The sequence below is a fragment of the Xyrauchen texanus genome, chromosome 16 (assembly GCF_025860055.1).
Source record: "Xyrauchen texanus isolate HMW12.3.18 chromosome 16, RBS_HiC_50CHRs, whole genome shotgun sequence".
NCBI classification, from domain to species: Eukaryota; Metazoa; Chordata; class Actinopteri; order Cypriniformes; family Catostomidae; genus Xyrauchen; species Xyrauchen texanus.
Window position 1 is genome coordinate 13,490,156 of NC_068291.1, and position 22,517 is coordinate 13,512,672.

General features: G+C 41.4%; 1 protein-coding gene across 1 annotated transcript in view; it reads right to left on the reverse strand.

Moving 5' to 3' along the window:
• LOC127657163 (transmembrane protein 260-like) overlaps window positions 1–22,517 on the reverse strand; it is a 55,834-nt gene that overhangs the window by 8,535 nt on the left and 24,782 nt on the right. Inside the window, exons 4-13 of the mRNA XM_052145836.1 lie at window positions 12,084–12,261; window positions 11,833–11,946; window positions 11,308–11,487; window positions 11,125–11,165; window positions 9,399–9,485; window positions 8,938–9,046; window positions 8,647–8,819; window positions 3,344–3,515; window positions 2,878–3,017; window positions 933–1,109 (exon numbers count right to left, since the gene is read on the reverse strand). Of these exons, the coding sequence (XP_052001796.1) occupies window positions 933–1,109; window positions 2,878–3,017; window positions 3,344–3,515; window positions 8,647–8,819; window positions 8,938–9,046; window positions 9,399–9,485; window positions 11,125–11,165; window positions 11,308–11,487; window positions 11,833–11,946; window positions 12,084–12,261 (1,371 nt within the window). The remainder of the gene's footprint in view (window positions 1–932; window positions 1,110–2,877; window positions 3,018–3,343; window positions 3,516–8,646; window positions 8,820–8,937; window positions 9,047–9,398; window positions 9,486–11,124; window positions 11,166–11,307; window positions 11,488–11,832; window positions 11,947–12,083; window positions 12,262–22,517) is intronic.

Here is a 22,517-nt window from a genome sequence, read left to right on the forward strand (position 1 = left end):
CCTTACCCATTTTCCACCAAATATAATGATGGTCATTATTGCCAAACAATTCAATTTTTTTTGTTTCATTAGATCAGAGGACATTTCCCCCAAAAGTAAGATCTTTGTACTCATGTGCACATGCAAACTGTAGTCAGGATTTTTTATGACGGTTTTGGAGCAGTGGCTTCTTCCTTGCTGAGCAGCCTTTCAGGTTATGTCAATATAGGACTCGTTTTACTGTGGATTTAGATACTTGTCTACCTGTTTCCTCCAGCATCTTCACAAGGTCCTTTGCTGTTGTTCTGGGATTGAATTGTACTTTTCGCCCCAAACTACGTTCATCTCGAGGAGACGGAAAGAGTCTCCTTCCTGAGTGCTTTGATGGCTGTGTGGTCCCATGGTGTTTATCCTTGCATACTATTGTTTTTACAGATGAACGTGGTAGCTTCAGGTGTTTGGAAATTGCTCTCAAGGATGAACCAGACTTGTGGAGGTCCACAATTTCTTTTTCTGAGGTTTTGGCTGATTTCTGTAGATTTTTCCCATTATATGTCAAGCAAAGAGTTTGAAGGTAAGCCTTAAAATACATCCACAGGTACACCTCCAATTCAGTACACCTCCTATCAAAAATGAATTGGCTAACTGTCTAAAGGATATAATTTTCTAAGCTGCTTAAATGCACAGTTAACTTAGTGTATGTAAACTTCTGACCCACTGGAGTTGTGAAGTAGTCAATTGAATGTGAAACAATCTGTCTGTAAACAACTGTTGGAAAAATGACTTCATGCCTACAACCAGATCACAACCGTGATGATAAAGAACCACAGCAATTTTTGCAGTGTCTATTGTGGTATTGTGGCTTGAATAGAACATATGATCTAACATGTAACATATACTGTAAATGCATCCCTTAAGAAGTAAACTATAAACTAACATAAGTGGTGTGCTACCTGTCATGTGGCTGGCTCCAGTTGTAAAGGTGAAGTGTATGCTGCGCCCATTTCTCTGGGTCAAATGGGGTCTCGATGGGTACCAGCTGCTCACAGATGCCCCAGGGCCAGCGAGAGAAACTTTTCTCCCAGCTGGTGTCACCCTCTGTTAGGCCGATACACACAAATACAGGCCTGCTGCAGACACACACAGAGCACAAACTGAGTGCGGACATACTGCCATAGCATCAGTCTGCAGTTAAAGTATATGCTTTGTTTTATAGAGTGGTTAAACATTTACAATAGCTTTCATTAATTAAATTAAAATAATATCATAACAACACAGATTATTATATTATATTATATGCTTAACAGATCATAAAAAAAAGGATAGATCAATATGGTCAATGCAGTGTTCCAGGTATGCTAAAATCCACAATATATTAACAGCTACTTTGACACAAAACACTTTTTGGCAGAACATTCATTTTGTTGCATATAAATGTTTTATGTCATGTCAGGCACTATATCTTCTAGTGGAAGGATGGCAATTAATTAATCTTCTTAATAAAATTAGGTTACACATAAACTTGTGTCTTTAATATTTTTATTTTAACAAACCATTTTATAAAAGCAATAAGGACTGATGCTATGCTATATTGTGAATAAAATCACAGCTGAAGAATGCTGTAGGCACGCCATGCAATGCACTTGAGTCTTGGCTATTGGAACTATAGCACAGTCTCCCATACCTTATTGCTTAAATAAAGGGATAGTTCACCCAAAAAATGTTAATTCTCATATCATTTACTCGCCCTCATGCCATCCCAGATGTGCATGACATTTTTTCTTCTGCAAACACAAAAGAATTGTAGAATTTGAAGATCCATACAATGCAAGTGAATGGTGATTGCAGTCTTTAGGCACAATCTTGATTTCAAGCTCGATTGAGGAAAAATCACTTCATAGTGCTTGATGCATGCACAGAGTGCTAGATGGTGCTATAGGAAGTGTAATCGAGCTTGAAATCATGATTGCCAAGGAGACTGCTGTCAAGATATACAATGAAAAAGGAGTTATATTTTGGTCTGTTCTCACCCAAAACCAAGTGGATCGCTTCAGAAAACATTGATTAAACCACTTTGATTATGATTATGCTGACTTGATCTGCTTTTTGGAGATTTTGGAGTTCTGGTCACCACTCACTTGCATTATGGTATGATTATCTGGGATGGCATGAGGGTGAGCAAATGCTGAGTTTATTTTCATTTTTGGGTGACCTAAAACTTTAAGTTATATTTTAAATGAAAATATGGAACTTTCATATGTTAAGCAATATAATGTAATAATGTTTGTTATTATGTTTTTAAATTTTTATTAATATCTTAATTATGAATTATATTATAAAGTGTTACCAGTGTTTTGCTCCCCAAACAGGAATGTTTAAAAAATATATATTTTTAGGAAAACAACCATTTTATTTCTTAATATTTTACTTTGTGACAATTCTGTAGAATTCTGTAAAATAATTTAAGCCTGTCCTAATTGCCTGTCCTTGTTATGTTAGAGTATTGATCTGATCCTTTAAAGTGTAGATTTTCAATCACGGGATACACATGACAGGAACATTCAAAAACAGGTTCTTGGTTTCTTTTCACAGTGGGTTTCAATTTTCTCTGTTCTGCCTCCCAAGGAAATCCTGCTTGTGATTCTTGCCCCCCTCTCAGAGGCTGGGGTTTTACCAAGGAAATACTGCCGTCTGGTGGAGGGAGGCAGTATAGATTCTTAATTTCTTTTGCTATCCCACTGTGAAATAAGGTGTGAACTTTACTATGAGATTATTTATAATGGTTTTCCCTGGGAATATTTTTAGTGGAACCTTTCCTTTGGTAGTAGCATATATACAGAGGAGTATTTTAATATGAACAGTGTCTCCTGCATGTGAGTGCATGTGTGTTAAACATACTGCATATTGTGCTTGAGAAACTGCTCAATACTGAATGTTTTCTTTTCCGCAGGGTTGACAGGATCCCACCAGCGCCCAGGAAACTTCACTCTGGGAAAATGCTTCTGGAGTTTAGCCACATACCAACTATAGGTCATCATCTGCAATATATACCATAGATTCTTAAAAAACAAGTTCAACACAGTGACAGAAAATTGTGTTTGTGGTAGACAAGGTTTCCACACCTTTTGACCAAATACTAATTTTCACCAAATTATTTCTCATAAAGAGCCATTTCTAGCCAATTAAATACTTACAATTTAGATTCACTTCCAAGAAATTGAAAGACTTTTTAAGATTTTACAAATTTCCATGACATCTTTAGATTTTATTGCTTTACATGGAAATTTAGAATTTCAAAATTGTCATTTCATGACAGTGGGAATGGTGGGGAGAGAATTAGTAACATGTGTTACAGATGACAGACCTCTTGGTCGACAAGGCTGAGGTCTGGTCGGAGACCCTGGCAGTAGTGCAGGTAGCGCAGCGTGTTGCCAGGGAGATCACCTCGCGTCAGCACCAACGAGTCCTCTGGTAATGAGAACACAACCTCATGAGCGAACCTGTCCACAACGTTATTACCGCTCTGATCACAGTCCCTGTCAAAACACACACAGACAAAAACACTTACATAGTACAAAATACATAGTAAGAAATTTATTTTTAAAAACAATTACACTGTTTGGAACCCATTTAAGTATCGGTCCACACCAAGGGGACAAAGGTTTGGCTGATTAGCATGGGCCAGTTAGCCCAACATTCTGGATGCAAAAAGCATCTTTCTCCATTGACAGCCATTCAAAAGTAGTTGAGTATTCAGAATAAATTAAACTGTTTGCAAGCAACATATAAATTGCAAATACTTCATTGTATTATAGCAGACGTGCCTGTCACTGATTTTTTGGAATATACAGTATATATGAACTCTGCTTAATGTGTCCCACTGACTTTTGCCATAATGTGGAGTAACGCTCTGTGAACAACTTATTGCAGCTTGATGATGTATACTAGTTCTGCTACAGTGATGTCAAAAATATTTGCCCCCCTCCTGATTTCTTCTCTTTCTGTATTTTTCAGATCTTCAAACGAGATATAACATAAAACAAAGGCAACCTGAGTAAACACAAAATAAAGTTTTCCAAAAATAAATGATGTTTTTTTTATTGAAGCAAAAAAGTCATCCAACACCTATATCACCCATGTGAAAAACGAACTGCCCCCTTAAACTTAATAGCTGGTTAATTTAGCTTCTTTTGAGCCATTCAGAGATGGACTTAATCCTATGCTTTCGATCATTGTCTTGCTGCATAATCCAGCTGCTTGAGCTTCAACTCTTGGACTGATGACTGGACGTTCTCCTTTAGGATTTTCTGGTAGAGAACAAAATTCATGTTTCCCTCAATTAATTCTAGTCACCCTAGCCCTGAAGCAGCAAAGCATCCCTACACCATCACACTACCACCACCACGCTTGACCGTTGGTATGATGTTCTTTTTGTGGAATTCTATGTTTGCTTTACGCCAGATGAAAAGGGACCCCTGTCTTCCAAACAGTTCCACTTTTGACTCATCAGTCCACAGAACATTCCCAAAAACGTTTGAGGATCATTAAGGTGTGTTTTGGAAAAATTCGGACAAGCCTTAATGTTCTTCTGGGCTAGCAGTGGTTTTTGCCTCACCACTCTTCCATGGATGCCATTTTTGGTCAGTGTCATTCTTATAGTCATGAACAGTGACCTTGATAAGAGAGAGGTCTGCAGCTCCTTGGATGTTGTCCTTAGCTTTTTTGTGACTTCTTGGATGAGTCGTCATTGTGCTCTTGGAGGAATTTTGGAAGGTTGGCCACTTCTGGGAAGGTTCACTACTGTTCCAAATTTTCTCCATTTGGAGATAATGGCTCTCCTACTGTGGTTCTTTGGAGTCCCAGAGCCTTTGAAATAGCTTTGTAACCCTTCCCAGGCTGATGTATTTCAATCACCTTTTTTCCTCATCATTTCTGGAATTTCTTTTGGCCTTGGCATAGTGTGCTGCTACTGGATGAGACCTTTTAGTCTACTTCAAGCTGATAAAAAAGTTCTATTAAGGTGTTGATTTGATTGAACAGGGCTGCCAGTAATCAGGTCTGGGTGTTTCTAGTCCAGCTGAACCCCATTATGAATGCAGTTTCATAGATTTGGGGATTTAGTAACTAGGGGGCAAATACTTTTTCACACAGGCCCAGTTGGTATTGGATAACTTTTTTGCTTCAATAAATAACATTATCGTTTGTGTTCGCTCAGACTGCCTTTGTTTTATGTTACATTTTGTTCGAATTTTTGAAAAAATTTAGTATGAGATAAACACAAAACCAGAAGAAATCTTACTTTTTCACAGAATTGTACATTGTTGTCTCTTTTGCCATGTATTATATACATGGTGCTTTTTTTTTCTTAATTGCAACAATGTTACTTTACATCTCACAAGTGTGGCTTTATTTCTTATAGCTGTGATGTAATTTCTTGTTATTTGTACATTACCTTTGACAATTGTAACAAAAGTGGGCCTACAAAGAGCCTGGTGGGCCAAGGCTTGCTTGCTGGACTATAATTTGTCTTTGATCATACTGGCTACAAAGGCAAAACACAGTAACTATGCCAACACTGAGAAAAATTGATTCAATGTGACTTGGTTTTAGTGTGGATTTTGTAGTTTGGTAGTCTGATACTCTGTTGTCACTGAATCCAAGCATTGCTGAGCCAACCTCATCACTCAAAGGACAGATCATTGTCTAAAAGACCCAATTTCGATTATTTGACAAAATGTGTAGTTACTGCAACCTCCTCGATCCAGACTGCCCAATATTGCTTGTTTGCAAAAGTATCTTTAGGATAACATATGATTAAGTTTGAGATGAGTGTTTGAAAATATGTGCACATTCATTCATGGACCACGTCTCTAGTCACTTTGAAGTACAGCAAAAAGCGTGAGCATCCTTGACATTATCATTCCTTCAGCTGTTCTGCAGTCAGTTCCTCTCTGAGTGTTGAGGTGAGCAGTGATGAGGTGGAACATTTCCCGGCTGTAATTAGCCTCTGACAGGTGTAATGAGTGCTGACAAGAATGTCAGTCTCGCGATTGATCAAAGCAGCACAGTTTGTGGCAGAAATTTACCAAACCTCACTGCTCAAATCTTCATGACTGCCATGGCCAGGATGCCTAATCAAGCACAGAACTTGGCTGCTTTAATTTGCATGACTAGCATGGCAAGGATCCCAGTAAACAATTACCGTCTTTCAACGTTGAAATATGGTTGAAAATAAGTCGGTCTGGTCACCTTGGACTGGTTTACGACGTGATTTCAACTAAGTAGTTTCGGCTGGACTGTTTGACTACGTGTTTTCAACTGATCATCTAAGATGTTCAACTGATAATCTAAGACAGCTAGGATAATTGTTATAGGCTACATGCTAAAACAACGGAGAAAACAAACTACCAAACCATGTTTATTATTATCTCAAATAAATTTAAAGACTTTTACATATTCCGTAATAAAATATATATACAATCCACGGTTGAATCATGGAATCCATGGTTGAAGATTTATGTCTATTCAACGTCTAATAGACGACTTTTTGCTAGCTGGGATGGTTAATCGAGTCATAGCGGCAGAAGAGTGCAAGATTGCTTTTGCTTTCATGTGTGCTGAAGCATGGAGGAAATGAGGAATTTAGAGAGTGACTGCCATGGCCTGACTAACCAACCTCAAATATATTACCAAATCAAATTCAGCGGGTCCAGCCAGCAGGTCTGTTATCAAGCAAAATAGCATAGTGGTGCTCATTCAGTGGCAAAGTAATTAGTAGTAACTAGATTTTAAATTTTTCTAAAGACAATGTAAGTGATGCTTGACATGTATTCAATACTCGTTGTGCATCACCTCTGTCTTTCAAATCACTATGCATGAGGCCAGCTGTGGTCTGATTAAAGTCTATACATGCTGGACGAAGCCAAGCTACAATCACATTATACTTTAAGAGCATCGAAAGGTGGTTTTTTAAAGGTTGCAGGGGTTTCAACTTTAATATCACCTGGTGTACAACCTTCAGACCCCTGAGGCACACATATAGTGCTTCTACTCAGATAAGGGGCTTTTTTTTTTTCTAAGTGTCAATTATCATCTTTATTATTTTTTGTCTTGTTCTTACTGATCGCACTGCATCATTTTATTTAATTTAAATGCTTAGTGGAAACATCTGAATGAGAAAGGTTGGGAGTTATTAAAGGTCACAGGAGTGGCCGTTTCAATAGCATGGGGTAATCGACCTTTGGACCACTGAGAGACCTGTTCAGCATTTACACTGAAGGAACTCAGGGTTAAAGTTTTGTCTTTTTATTCTTATTTCTATTTTCTTGTTCTTAAGTGATCATAAAATTGACTTTTATGTCTCTTTTATTTTCTTTATAATTTCCATGTAAAGCACTTTGAGTTAACACTGTGTATGAAATGTGTTATATAAATAAACTTGCCTTGCCTACGCAAGGTCTGTTACGACTTCTGTCAAACTTTGTATTCTGTTTACAAGGCAATTTAATAAGACAAATGATTATTTAATCGACTGAAATTGAACTTATAAAGTGCATGTGCATATGGTCCTTAAATATGGCATCCCTTCCAGCAAAACTCACTACCATAATGCTAATGTGTTGAAGGTGGTTGCGAGGGAGATACTATGTGTTTGCTAAGGTATTCTGGTTGGATACTAGGTTGTTGATTACTGGCCAAAATCATAAGAATTATATTATTTATTTAAACTTACTGAGCACTTTATTAGGAACATTATGGTCCTAATACAGTGCTTGACATGGTCTTCTGCTGTTGTAGCCCATCCGCCTCAAGTTTTGACATGTGCATTCTGAGATGCTATTCTGCTGACTAAAATTGTACTAGACTGGTTATCTGAGTTCACGTAGCCTTTCTGTCAGCTTGAACCAGTCTGTCCATTCTCTGTTGACCTCTCTCATCAACAAGACATTTCCATCTACAGAACAGCCGCTCACTGGATGCCACCATTCTGAGTAAACTCTAGAGACTGTTGTGTGTATGTTGTTGCATACATCAAATTTTGTTGAACATTATTTGTATTGCGCATTCCGATATGCAGATGTTGCAGAGTCTTCCCATTCTAGTGGCGTGTCATCACACCACTGACCCGCATACGGGCACTCCACTTCTCTCGATCCGCATTAAGATTAAGATTCAACTTTATTTTCATTGTGCAGAGTACAGCATGTGACTGATTGCTACTCTTATTTAAAATACAATTTTCTAGTCTTAATAAGTTAATCAGGTAAGAGAAATCACAAAATATAATGTATTTAAATTACATTGTTACTTTACATTGTAACTGAAATATACACAAATGATCTGATATTGAATTTAATCCAATTAAATTGGGAAATCAATGCCAATGCCCAGCCCTACATATTAGGCTATGTTGATCAATGCCAATGCCCAGCCCTACATATTAGGCTATGTTGATTTAATTTTGTTTGGAATTTTATTTTAAGTATTTGAAATAAAAGGATGACACAGTCATTTTATAAGGTAAGAAAAAAGGGAAAAAATGCCCCTGAAAATTAAATATTGCCCCCTTATGGAACAGTTAATTTCTGACTCTGATTGCATAGCATTGTAGAAGTTTTATTCTGCACTTAGCATAGCCCTATATGTGACTGTGGGTGAATGGCTCACCTATGATTTAAGCTGATCATGTGTGAGATGAGGCCTGCAGTGAGAATCCACTCCCCTGTTCTCCACACTGTCCCCCATCCCAGATGCCTGTCCAGCCATCGTAAGGCCCAGCTCAGACCCAGACCAGCCAGAACACACACCCCAGCATCAGCCTGCAGCCAGAATCGCTCCACCTACACAAAATACACACACATACACAAAAACACATTCAGTATATTAATAAAGGTGCATTCTACAAAAACTCATTCTATTTGAGAATGTGTGTATATTTAAACTTTGACCCAGACTTACAACTCCTAGTAGCAGTGGCTTCTCAATATCCAGGTTTGCTCTCCAAGCAAAGAACACGGAGTAGGCGCTCACCATAGTGACCATCAACCAGACAAAAACACAGTGCCGTCTGGGGGTCAGATAAACTATATAAATTAAGAACACTTTTTTTGTGCTTTAGTGGCAAAGGTAGACAATAGATGGAAGGAAATCAATAGATAACAGGAAATGATGGGCAAGGGGGAACAGAATAAGGACATATAATGAGCCAGACTTGAACCTGAAAATGATAACAACGTCAAAAATACAACGAAACTAGATTTGAAATTGATATATTAATGAGATTTTGGTATGAACAGCTGTCTAAGAGGTTCACACTCATTTTATCTTTATTATTTTTAAAGATCTTTATTGCCTTATTATATTGCCTTATTATAATATTAAACTGAAGATCATATCACATTAATCTGAGTGTTTCTTACCTGTTCCACAGAGAGAGGAGAATGCCTAGGCCTGCCAACACTAGTACTGGAATAGACAAATCATTCATACAGTGAGTCCACTGGGCCCTGAAACACAAAAGAAACACACACACTTACCAATGCACACTGTGTACATCTGTATGCACATGTTTATGTGATGGACAGACACTCAAAATACTGGCATGCAACCGCTTATATGTGAGTGTGTCTAAATGGCTTTTTATCATTAAGTGTAGTCTTGTGACAGCCTCCCAACCCAGTCAATGGCCAATTTCCTGCTGAAAGAGATACTACCCGCTTGAGTCTTAATACCCATCTCCCTCTGACAGCTTATTTAAGTGTTGTGTGAAAGCGAGTGTGCATGTGTGTGTACTTGAGCTCCTTATGGCAGGTTTATGCTGTGACATGCTTGTTGTGTTCCCCTCACTTGCTCTCACCTGTCCATCACACTATGTGGCAGCAGTGGGGGGTGATGGGAAATGGCTGATTGGTACTAGCGGGACGTAAAATAAGCTCTCTCTCAGGGGGACACCCTAATGTATGATGAGGGTGGGCTGTGGAGACCCGAGTCTCTCATGACATGTTACACTAGTTATAATGAGAGGCGCTTTGAATGTCACTGAATGTTTCAAAACCAGTGCAAGAAAACACAACAGAGATTTGATATTTATAGCAGGACAGTTTGCAATAGGGTAGTATAGAAGACTAAGGGAGTATTAATGCAAAGTCATTAGACTTTATTAATGCTGCAATTTAACTGAAGTGAAAGAACACTATGATAAAATAAGACAGAGGAGTTTTTGCCTGGTGAATATCAGTGATGGAGGGTAATAAGTAATTTTTTTAACATTAACTCTTAACGACACGGAAATGGAAATGGAAAATGAAGAAAAACACTTTTAGTCTTTGGTGTGCTGTCAATTTTTGTTGCTTTTGATTTGCATGCAAAAAATCTCCCATTGACTTATAGTGATAGAATATTTAGCATTTAAAATATAAACGACAACAATTGCATCATTATAATACTTACAATTAAATTGATGCATTTGGCAGGCATTGCAATTCATAAAGACTCAGTATGTGCATTCCCAGGGGATCAACCCATGACCTTGGCTTCACTAGCACCAGTTAAAACGTTGCATACTGAATTGATATTTGTCTTCTTTGTAGGGTTTATTTGCATACTAAATTATGACAGTTTTGCATAGAACATTGCTGCCATCTACTGGCTATTATTGTTATGACATTATATTTTAATATATATATATAATGTTTTATTTTTTTCAACAGATGGCAGTAATCTGCCATCCAATAGATGTCACATTCTCATATTTCCTTCATGTTTCAACTTATAGAAATGTAGGCTTTTACTGTATTAAAAATTTAAAAATGTACTGTAAATAAGATCAAAAAAGCATAACATGAAAAAGACGTGCACAATTATATTGATATTACTTAGGGAAGAAGAAATGGTATAATTATCATCATCATCATCTATAGCCTTGTCACGCTGATGCAAAATTTACACCTAAAACCTAAGCTAACAAAACACGTTGCAAGTTTACTGCTTAGCAAGAACTGGTCATTCCTGCTGGAAATGCTGCAAATATTTCTTTCATCAAATCATAAACCAAAGTAGAAAGTTGAAATTGGAGATTTGAACCATCAACCATCTAACAAGGCTACAAGCTTCCAGGCATTTTAACAATAATTTTCTTATACTCACTCTAACATCTTCTTGAGGTTCAGGTTTTCTTTAGTTTTTGCCTGAAATCAGAATATGAGAACAGACAATATGAACTGCATTACATTGAGAAAATAAATCCATCTTGGATACATCTGTTTCCTGTTTTCAATATAATTTATATTAGAAGGCATATTATTAATAAATTATTATATCTGTTGTTACCAAGCTGAAAGTGCCATATTCAGCTCTGAGTAGATGTATGAGGAGGCCGCTGACAGACGTCTGGTCTCCCCAGCTCCAGCGAGCTCTGTTCAAATAGGAAGAAATGGGCAGGTAGATGTAGGGCACAATGCCAGCCACGAAACACGTCCCCAGAGACACCAGACCAAAGAAAGACAATCCCTGTGGATAATAAATGTCACTTGTACTTGAAATATACTTTCATTGCCAAATGTTCCTAACATAGAACCACAATTACCCAAGAACAATTGCTTATTGTAAATGCTATTTGACACAACTGTAGTGTCAGCAACCAACATAGTTGTTTTTTCAATGCCTAAAGAGTATTAGAAATCACAAGATACTGAATATTCTCAACCATAGTACTTAACTGGGATTTAATTTTTTTTTATGACTGCTTAAGTACATGCACAACACTGTCCTAACCAGACACAATGTGATGATAATAAATGTTCCTGAACACTGTTGAATTACTTGTACAGGTGCACTATGATGGTCAATACGCACATCATGAGTGTAGAGCTGTAGAAGTGCCCAGGGAATTATGACGACAACATACAAGACCAGTGTATGTTGATTACACAGGCTCAGACCACAGCACAGCGCCCCCCAGAGAGCAAACTGAGAAAAGCCAAGAGAGTAAAGATAGTATTGCCACAAATGTACAAAAAAAATTATAATAAAATCTCTAGAACTTGAAATACCAAAAAGCTACTGATTTTCCATCATTGAGTAGCATATTGTTTGGATTGAATTACCTTCTTCTTCTGATTTACACTTTCTGCATAATGGAAACTGGCTGAGAGGGAAAAGAGGACACCCACAAACAGGTTGTTAAGGGAGAAGACCTCAGCTACGACCGACCACTGCCATACCAGTCTGGACACAGCAAACACTCCTCCTGCCAGGATGGCCCCTGGACCAGGGCCCGCCACCCTGAGTAGAGAGAAGACGACAATGTTGGACTCTAACCTATATATCAATCATTTTAATGTAGGACACTTACAGAAAGCTTCAATGGACTGTTTAAATGATAGTAATGTGTAAAATCAAATTTGAGGGGTCAGTTTGAAATCAAGTGGGAATACAGCAAATTGGATTTCTCATCAGTCAACGAATGTCTACGTCAGAGAACGTTTCAGCAAAAGATAAAGAGTAAATGACAAGTTTCATCACCCATTAGACATCTTTGTATCAATTCAATTGTATTTATATTTTCCTCTGCCACAAATGATGCATGTGAGCAGCCTCAGAGTTACAGGTTCTGGTCAAATGGAAACCAGGAAGTAATCATGTTAACATAGTCAATGATGAGCACGATTCGGAGGTTGCAATGTCCCTTTAATAAATATATATATTTTTACTAAACTGACAGTAAGGTTTAGGGTTGGGGTGTGGAAGTATGGTTCTGCATTCCTGTTGACTGTTTTACATAATTTAAAACTAAAAACCACTACTTTACGACTCACTTTTGGCACCAATCTGTGGACATTTCACTGGGAAACTGGAGCTCCCACATGTGCATCCATTCAACAACACTTCCAGCTTTGGCCAATTGGGGCAGTAGTTAGAAATTCGGTGAGCACAGACCGTGTTCAGCTGAAGAACTTTCGACCTACTGCTGACAAATTCACAGTGAAATAGATTATAAATCCTCAAATCTACAGTATGTGGCATCCGTGAAACTTGAAGATGACGAGTTGGTTGGATGGATCTTCTTTTCATGTTTCAAATTCACAACGTCAGACACAGTCAAGATCAAAATCACTGTAACATCACAGAAAAGAATGGTACTTAAGTGGCCTGGGATCAATTGCACCAGATATACATAAGTTACAGCATAGTCTAGTTGTGGTGTAAATGGACACAAAGACACAATTTACGCACTACTAAATATTTGAGCATAGCACCATTAAACTTAGGTAGGACGTAACCATACGTATAAAAAAATATTTATGGAAGCCTCTGACCTGCAGTAACTGGAACAAAAAAAGCAGACTCATTTAATGACATCAATGAGCTCATGTTTTGCGTGACAGGCTTCAGTCCTTTGGACATATGATGATGTTGACATTAACACTTGTTTACATTTACGAGAGAGAAAAAAACGTACTTTTAAGCATCTCTTCAGCATCAAACCGATCTAACGGTGCAGTTTTCAGTTTCAACACATTCAAAATATATATAGGATGTTAAAATTAATAAATGTCTATTTGTCTAACCTGTTGTGATAGTATTTATTTATCACCCCTTATTTATTGTAGATACAGTTCCTATATATTCTTATTTTTTCAGGGCAAATATACTATTTATCAAATCTACTTTTATTACGTATCGTATTTTAATGGGGATATAATTTATTGCAGCTGACAGTTACATGAACAAACAAGGTTTGAACATCAACCGTAACAAGATTAAACTAAAATTCACGGTGTTTTAACACTTCTGTGCACAAATTTGAAGGTTTTTTATTGGATCGATACAGGTAAACGGCATATTATGCGACTACGCGTTACTTTACAAAGAGCTTACAACCTACTAGATAAGTCTTGCCTTAAGAACAGGTGGTGCAACCAAATTAAGTACTGACTTAGTTCCAAACTAACTAGTAGTTACTAAGCCCTTTGTGTGAACTTTACATCCCAACTTAAGCGAGAACGTACGCACAGCTGCTGCAACCCTACCCAGACCCCTTCTGGACCTGACTTGAGCAAACTTAAGGATAAACTGTTGTATGCAAAGACCCACCACTTTTTAAAGACAGACAGATTGAAAGGGGGCGAAAGGACACATAGCCAAAGATATGAACATGAGTGAGCATAACCTTTTTGAGACCAAAGCAGACAGAAATGAACGAAAGCAAGGAGAGAAAAAAAGTTAAGGAAGATGCAAAAAGAGAGGGAACTGTAGAATAAAAACCCTCAGCCCAGTCTCCAGCACACTGGCTTGGAAAAAATTTTAGCGGGCTTGACAATTAGAAATGGGGGGGGGGTAGGAAGTGAGGCAGTATGGCCCTTTCCTCATTGTGCCGAGTGGCTTAGAGTCCTCATCAGCCTATCAGCTAAGTGACAGGCGGAGAGCTGCTCTATTCAAAGGCACAGATACACGCCGCGGGCCAAGCGGCTGCCAGCTCCCTCCTGACCCTGCAATCCCTCGCCGCTGACAGCTTCAAGCTCCATGGCAAATTAGGCGCTCTCACATTACAATCGCACAAGACAGATTCCATTAACGGTATCTGAAATTGAGTAGAGAGCAGGGCCCTCGCCTTATCAGACCTGACTCATAAGCAGCGGCAGCACTGCCGAAGCTCGCGCGCTTAATCACGAGTCCTTGATACCATTTAGACGTTTCCAGTGCGCGTCTGCCTGCCGCTGTGATAGTCGGCCACAAAAGAGCCTGATGAGACTTAGGGGAAAGGGAACAATGGAGCTTTCGTAGGGAAAGCAAAGTAACTCAGGAAAAAAGGCGAATGGAGAGAAGGGTACGCATGGAAGAAAGGAGGAAGGATGGTGTGTATATATGATTGGTGGGGGGGCATTAACGCTTGTTGTCTACTTCTCGGTTCTGTTCTTCCCTTTTTTTCTCTTATTTTCCTGTTTCTATGCGTAGAAACTGTGTGTGCATATATGTGTGTGTAGTCAGACTAAAAGCTTGTCAAAGCAGGCGGGGCAGTGGGGGGATTGTTGGTGAGCTTCTCTCTAGCCCTACTACTCGTGCACAGTAAGGGGGTGAAGAAGACTAGTCTCGGTGAAGGTGCGGACCCCCTGCACTTTCGTTTGTACCCCGTTGAGTGCCAATCAACCCCCAACACACGTTGGCGGTAGGGGGCTATGGTTGGGCTGGTGCAGTGGTGCTATCAAGAGGTAGGGGTCCTCGTGTGAAATATCACATCCTCCCCCCAATCATCGTTTCAATGGGAAGGCTTGACAGTCGCTCGCTGTCCTTCTCCTGTCTTTATTCCACTGAGGTGGCTTGACACGGCCCTCTTTAGGAGTGTCAGTGCGTTTGAAGGAAAGTATGCACCGGAATGAAGGTCGTGTCAGATGTAGGACCACCTGGGTCTCCTTCACTCGCTCTTACATTCGTCTGTTTGGGAGAGAGAGTGATGATTAAGTACAGCATCAGAGGCTTGTTTGCTCTTATCTGCTGTGCAGGATGCTGAGTGTGTTAGAGCCTCTGTAGTAATTCAGCTCAAAACAGATAGGCGACTACAGAATAAATACCAACACGCAGAGAGAGATGGTTATGCAAACATGTTTGCCTTGTACATTTCAACAATAACATCAACACTGCAGTGAAGAAAAATAAATATGCTGATATTCTGAAGGGCTGGGTTTTTATTTTTAGAACATAACATTTTCCAAATTAGTACAATAGTTTAAGTATTATTAGGTACGCATGATATATCAGTAACTATATTGGTATTGGGCATTATTAGCATTTTATTTGAAGACTCGAATCTGAATCTGATAATATTTGAAACGGATAACATCGCTGTTTACACCTGGTCACTTAAATGCGTCTCCTATGACCACTTGTGTTCGGATTTGGAGGGTCTCTGTTTCATGACATCAATCCATATGCCAGTGTGTTACAGCATTATAATAGTAAAGCGCAACAAAGTCAGAAAAGACAAAGAAAGCCTGAAAAAAAAAACGGCCTCTGTTCGTCCCAGATGCAGTAATCAAGCAAAAGTTAATCAAGCAAAATATCAAGCAGAATTATCCGTTATTTAGTGTATTACCAGTATTAAATGAGCTTCAGGTGTTGATATCAGACACACTAAAGAAGATCTGTGACGATCTCGTGCTTTTGTATACATTCACTTTTTTACATTTTCCAATCTGAGGTTATTTACTTTAAAGCTGCTCTTAAACGTCAAAGTTTAAACTCTTGTTTTAGCGCAGCGGTTTTCTGTTTTTATTTATTTTATAAATGTTTTCAGATGAGGGCCGGTGCTTCATTGCTCCAGGATGCATACAGGAAGGATTAGCGTTTACACCTCAAATGCAATGTGGTCACATGCGTTTTTGCCTACATTTGTATATGTTTTTGTGATCCGATCACAAAACATTTTAGACCCTGTTTAGAGCTGTATTTAGGGCTGACCACATGATATCAGATCACCAGAAAGGCATCTTAATACCAGGCGGAATCGGAGCCTAAGTTACATGCTAGAATTGCATTGTGAATACGTGATTTTATTTTCTATGCTTGATACGTTACATATTATTTTTATGCCTATATTTTTCAAAATTAAAAAACTATTTTTGAGTAAAGTTTGGTCTGTTACAGTCTGACATGCATTTTTGTCGTTTTGCACAGTATTTTCGTTAATTAAAACGTCTCAGGTTACGACTGTAACCCTAGTTCCCTGAGAAGGGAACGAGACGATGCGTCGATGACGCTTTGGGAACGCCTTTGCGTGAACGCCCCTGAAGCACGTATGTCAACTAGTCCAATGCAATGAATGAACGCCACGGGCGGGTGACGTCATGACCAGGAAAGGATATAAGCACTTCCGGTGCGTTACTCGCTTTAGCTTTTAGAGCCGAAGCAAAGTCGATCGCAGGGATGCAGGAATTATGGCAGGGCGACGCATCGTCTCGTTCCCTTCTCAGGGAACTAGGGTTACAGTCGTAACCTGAGACGTTCCCTTACGAGGGAACTCGCGATGCGTCGATGACGCTTTGGGAACGATAATACCCAATACGCCATAATTACAAAATGCCAGATGATAAAAACTGTTGGCACATCTGTAAAGAGCACCTGGGATCCTGGGGCAGCTTCCAGGTCCAGGCTATAAAACCTCACAAAAGTTAGCGGCGAGGACCAACCTGCCGCATCAGAAACCTCCTGAAGGGAAACTGCTGATACGAGGGCTTTAGAGGCCGCCATACTTAGAGTAGAGTGAGCTCTGACCACCGAAGGGCACGGCTGGCCAGAGGACTCATATGCAAGAGAAATAGCCTCAGCTATCCACTTACTGATTAGATCTTCTCCATGGGGCAGCCCTGTGGACACAAGAGATTCAGTTTTTCCTGGTCCGAAGATGTAAACGGAGGAGGACAGAATGCCTGCAGTACAATAGGCCTTGGAATATTGGTTGGCACCCTAGTTCGAACCACAGGCCTCAGCCTCAAGGTGCCACGAAGGAAACGAATAATCAGGGGGTCTCGACCCAAAGATGTCCTACCCACAGGGACGTGGAAGGCCGCAATGGCCGCCACGTAAACCTTTAAGGTAGAAGGACATGAACCTGATGTAAAACGATACTGGAGAAACTCAAGTACTGTGTTGACTGAACAGCTGATGCTGGTGACACCAAGACGTGAAAAACTTCCACTTAAGTGTATATAATTTCCTCGTGGCTGGAGCTCTGGAACTAAGAATGATCTCACCGACCTCAGTCGGGAGACCACTCTCTAAAAGTTGGGCCCCCTCAGAGGCCAAACCCATAGGTTCCAAATCTCCGGTCGGGGGTGAAATATTGTGCCCCCTGCCTGAGACAGAAGGTCTCTCCTGACGGGTACCTCGAAAAGAGGGCCGTCGAGGAGATGAATTAGGTCCGCAAACCAAATTCGACTCCGCTAGCATGGAGCTACTAATAATAGACTTACTCTGTTGTGGCGGACTATCTCCAGAACTCCTGGGAGCAGAGCAATAGGGGGAAATGCATACAGATGTAGCCTCGGCCACGTCTGTACCATAGCGTCCAACCCCAAGGGGGCTGGTTGCGTGAGGGAGAACCAAAGTGGACAGTGCGTCGTAAGCTGAGACGCCAACAGATCCACTTCTGCTTGGCCGTAAAATTCCCAAATTAGCTCCACCGCCTCGGGGTGGACTCTCCATTCCCCTGGCCTCAGCCCCTGCCTCGACAGGGTGTCTGCTCCTATATTCTGGTACCCTGGGATATACACTGCCCTCAGGGACAGTATTTACCCCAGGGACCACAAAAGGATCTGGTGCGCCAGTTTGCAGAGTGGACGCGAGCGCAGACCCCCCTGTCGATTTAAATAAGAGACCACCGATGTGTTGTCTGTACGGACAAGCACATGATGGCCCCTCAGATCTGGGAGGAAATGTCTTAACGCATTGAAGACGGCCATCATCTCCAGGCAATCCAAGAGAGATGATGATTCCTCCACAGACCCTGAGCTGAGCGGCCTTCCATTACCGCTCCCCAGCCGGTGAGAGAAGCATCTGTCGAGATAGCAACTCGATGGCAAAGAGCTCCCAGCACCGGACCCTGGGACAGGAACCAATGTTTCCTCCATATAATCAAGGCACGGATGCACCGCCGCGTGATCTTGATCATACAAAGTGGGTTCCCCCTCGGGGAGAACCCTCTGGTCCTGAGCCACCACTGCAAAGGTCTCATGTACAGCAGGCCAAAGGGGATCACATTGAACGCTGCTGCCGTGAGGCCTAACAGTCTCTCGAACTGTTTCACAGTGCGTGACTGGCCTAGCTTCAACTCTTTTGTGGCTGTGATGATAGCAGCTACACGAACGGGCGATAGTGTGGCCCGCATCGTAACTGAATCCCATACCACACCAAGGAAAGTGGTTCTCTGTAATGGAGAAAGCACACTCTTCTTGGCATTGAGTCTCAACCCCAATTTCTTCATATGAGCGAGAACGACATCTCGATGCCGAACCGCTGACTGCTCTGATTCCGCCAGAATCAGCCAGTCGTCGATGTAGTTCAGAATACAGTGAGGAAAATAAGTATTTGAACACCCTGCTATTTTGCAAGTTCTCCCACTTAGAAATCATGGAGGGGTCTGAAATTGTCATCGTAGGTGCATGTCCACTGTGAGAGACATAATCTATAAAAAAAAATCCAGAAATCACAATGTATGATTTTTTTACTATTTATTTGTATGATACAGCTGCAAATAAGTATATGAACACCTGAGAAAATCAATGTTAATATTTGGTACAGTAGCCTTTGTTTGCAATTACAGAGGTCAAACGTTTACTGTAGTTTTTCACCAGGTTTGCACACACTGCAGGAGGGATTTTGGCCCACTCCTCCACACAGATCTTCTCTAGATCAGTCAGGTTTCTGGGCTGTCGCTGAGAAACAAGGAGTTTGAGCTCCCTCCAAAGATTCTCTATTGGGTTTAGGTCTGGAGACTGGCTAGGCCACGCCAGAACCTTGATATGCTTCTTACAGAGCCACTCCTTGGTTATCCTGGCTGTGTGCTTCGGGTCATTGTCATGTTGGAAGACCCAGCCTTGACCCATCTTCAATGCTCTAACTGAGGGAAGGAGGTTGTTCCCCAAAATCTCGCAATACATGGCCCCGGTCATCCTCTCCTTAATACAGTGCAGTCACCCTGTCCCATGTGCAGAAAAACACCCCCAAAGCATGATGCTACCACCCCCATGCTTCACAGTAGGGATGGTGTTCTTGGGATGGTACTCATCATTCTTCTACCTCCAAACACGGTTAGTGGAATTATGACCAAAAAGTTCTATTTTGGTCTCATCTGACCACATGACTTTCTCCCATGACTCCTCTGGATCATCCAAATGGTCATTGGCAAACTTAAGACGGGCCTTGACATGTGCTGGTTTAAGCAGGGGAACCTTCCGTGCCATGCATGATTTCAAACCATGACGTCTTAGTGTATTACCAACAGTAACCTTGGAAACGGTGGTCCCAGCTCTTTTCAGGTCATAGACCAGCTCCTCCCGTGTAGTTCTGGGCTGATTTCTCACCTTTCTTAGGATCATTGAGACCCCACGAGGTGAGATCTTGCATGGAGCCCCAGTCCGAGGGAGATTGACAGTCATGTTTAGCTTCTTCCATTTTCTAATGATTGCTCCAACAGTGGACCTTTTTTCACCAAGCTGCTTGGCAATTTCCCGTAGCCCTTTCCAGCCTTGTGGAGGTGTGCAATTTTGTCTCTAGTGTCTTTGGACAGCTCTTTGGTCTTGGCCATGTTAGTAGTTGGATTCTTACTGATTGTATGGGGTGGACAGGTGTCTTTATGCAGCTAACGAACTCAAACAGGTGCATCTAATTTAGGATAATAAATGGAGTGGAGGTGGACATTTTAAAGGCAGACTAACAGGTCTTTGAGGGTCAGAATTCTAGCTGATAGACAGGTGTTCAAATACTTATTTGCAGCTGTATCATACAAATAAATAGTTTAAAAATTAAACATTGTGATTTCTGGATTTTTTTTTTTTAGATTATGTCTCTCACAGTGGACATGCACCTACGATGACAATTTCAGACCCCTCCATGATTTCTAAGTGGGAGAACTTGCAAAATAGCAGGGTGTTCAAATACTTATTTTCCTCACTGTACGTACGCCCTGCAGCCTGAGCGGGGCCAGAGCTGCATCTACGCACTTCGTGAACGTGCGGGGTGACAGAGCTAGACCGTACTAAGGGTACCAGTCTCTCGAGACTGGCCTCTGGTGTTAAAGGAACAGCCACTTCGGCGACCTGAAGCATATTGGCAGGAAACAACCGAACTGACTGTTTTTGAACCCCCCTCAGAGGCCTCACGTCCGACACAACGTCGAGTCGCCATTGCGCCGAACTTTCGCTAGATACCACTGTGCCCCGAAGCACCAAGGGTGGCGGGGTTGGCAGACTGGTCCCATGAGGACCCCGAAGTGGAGCGGGCACCGTATTCTGAGGTGTACACCGTTCCACCTCAGTTGGGGCTGTCCTAGATGGTCTGACGTGCATAGCATCAGGACCTTTTTTTCTGAGCCGAAGCCTTCTTAGCCGTAAGTACAGTCCTCAGATCCAGCTTAGATTTAGCCGACTTCGGCTGAGAGTGTTGGCTCGGTCCCCAAGATTTCGGGGGAGCATGAGATGCAACACTTATTTTCTGTTGCACACGGTGCGAGGAGCTTGGCTGGGGATGCTCACGCCCAGCATCCCCAGGGGGATGGGCTCGGCGAGGAAGGAATTATTTAAAAGCCTCAGATTGTTTTTTATTTTCTAGAACTCTTTCAACAACCGTATTCACCGAGTCACCGAAGAGACCAGAGGGAGACACAGGGGCATCTAAAAGAAAAGCCCGCTCTTTATCTTTAATCTCTGCAAGATTTAACCAAAGATGTCTCTCAGTAGCTACGAGGGCTGCCATAGACCGCCCAATAGCACGGGCGGTCTCCTTCGTAGCTCTGAGAGAAAGATCTGTAGCCCGACGAAGTTCTCGAATTTCGTCGGGACTAACTCCCTCACTCCTATCGATATCCCCAGCAGATCTGCTTGATAGGCTTGGAGCACTGCCATCGTGTGCAGACAGGCTCCAGCTTGACCTGCTGCCGTATAAGCCTTACCCACTAAATTGGATGTGGTTTTTAGTGGTTTATTCGGCAACACGGGATCCTTCAGGGACGATGCTGACCCAGGAGACAGATAGCTCGCGAGCGTCTGTTCCGCTGGGGGCATCAACCCATAACCAAAATCTTTCAGCCCCTTAATATTTGAATATGTGTGAACAAGGGGACTAAAAAGACGTGATGAATATGGTTTATTCCATGATCTACATAGCTCACTATGTAGATCAGGAAAAAATGGAAGGGCCCGTGATTGAGATGAAACATTAGATGCTTCTAGAAAACGCTCGTCTAATTTGCTTTTAGGACGAGTATCTCTTTTTTCTGCTGGCCAGTCAATATTTAATTTACCAACAGCACGAGTTATCACCTCAATAAGCTCCTCATATGCTGGGGAGAGGGATGGCGAATCCTCTCCCCTTATTGTGTTAGTGTTTGTGTCACTCTCATGAATGCTCAGTAACTCTACCTCCTCAGAGCTAGAGCACCGAAGCATCGGGCTCTCTTCCAGGCGGAAGAAGCGCAGCGTGGCTTCCGACACCGGCAAGAGAGCAATGGATCCCTCGGGTAAAGGAGGAGATAAGGCAGAGCCCGTCTCCAACCCCGCCGAGAGATCCATTTGCGAACCCCAAGAGAGCCTTCTCCGAGCTGCCTCGGCAGCCGCGGGTCCAGAACCCTGAGGTTCGCGAGCCTGTCCATCATCCTCAAATCGCGGACAGGCGGGAGCGGAGCACACGGAGCGGCAGACGCTCACAATGGTGACAGTCAGCCCCCTCGAAAGCTGACATCGCATGCTCCACTCCCAAACAAACTACACAAAGCTCATGTGTATCTCCACCCGTGATATAACGAGGGCAAGGAGAAGCACAGGCTTTAA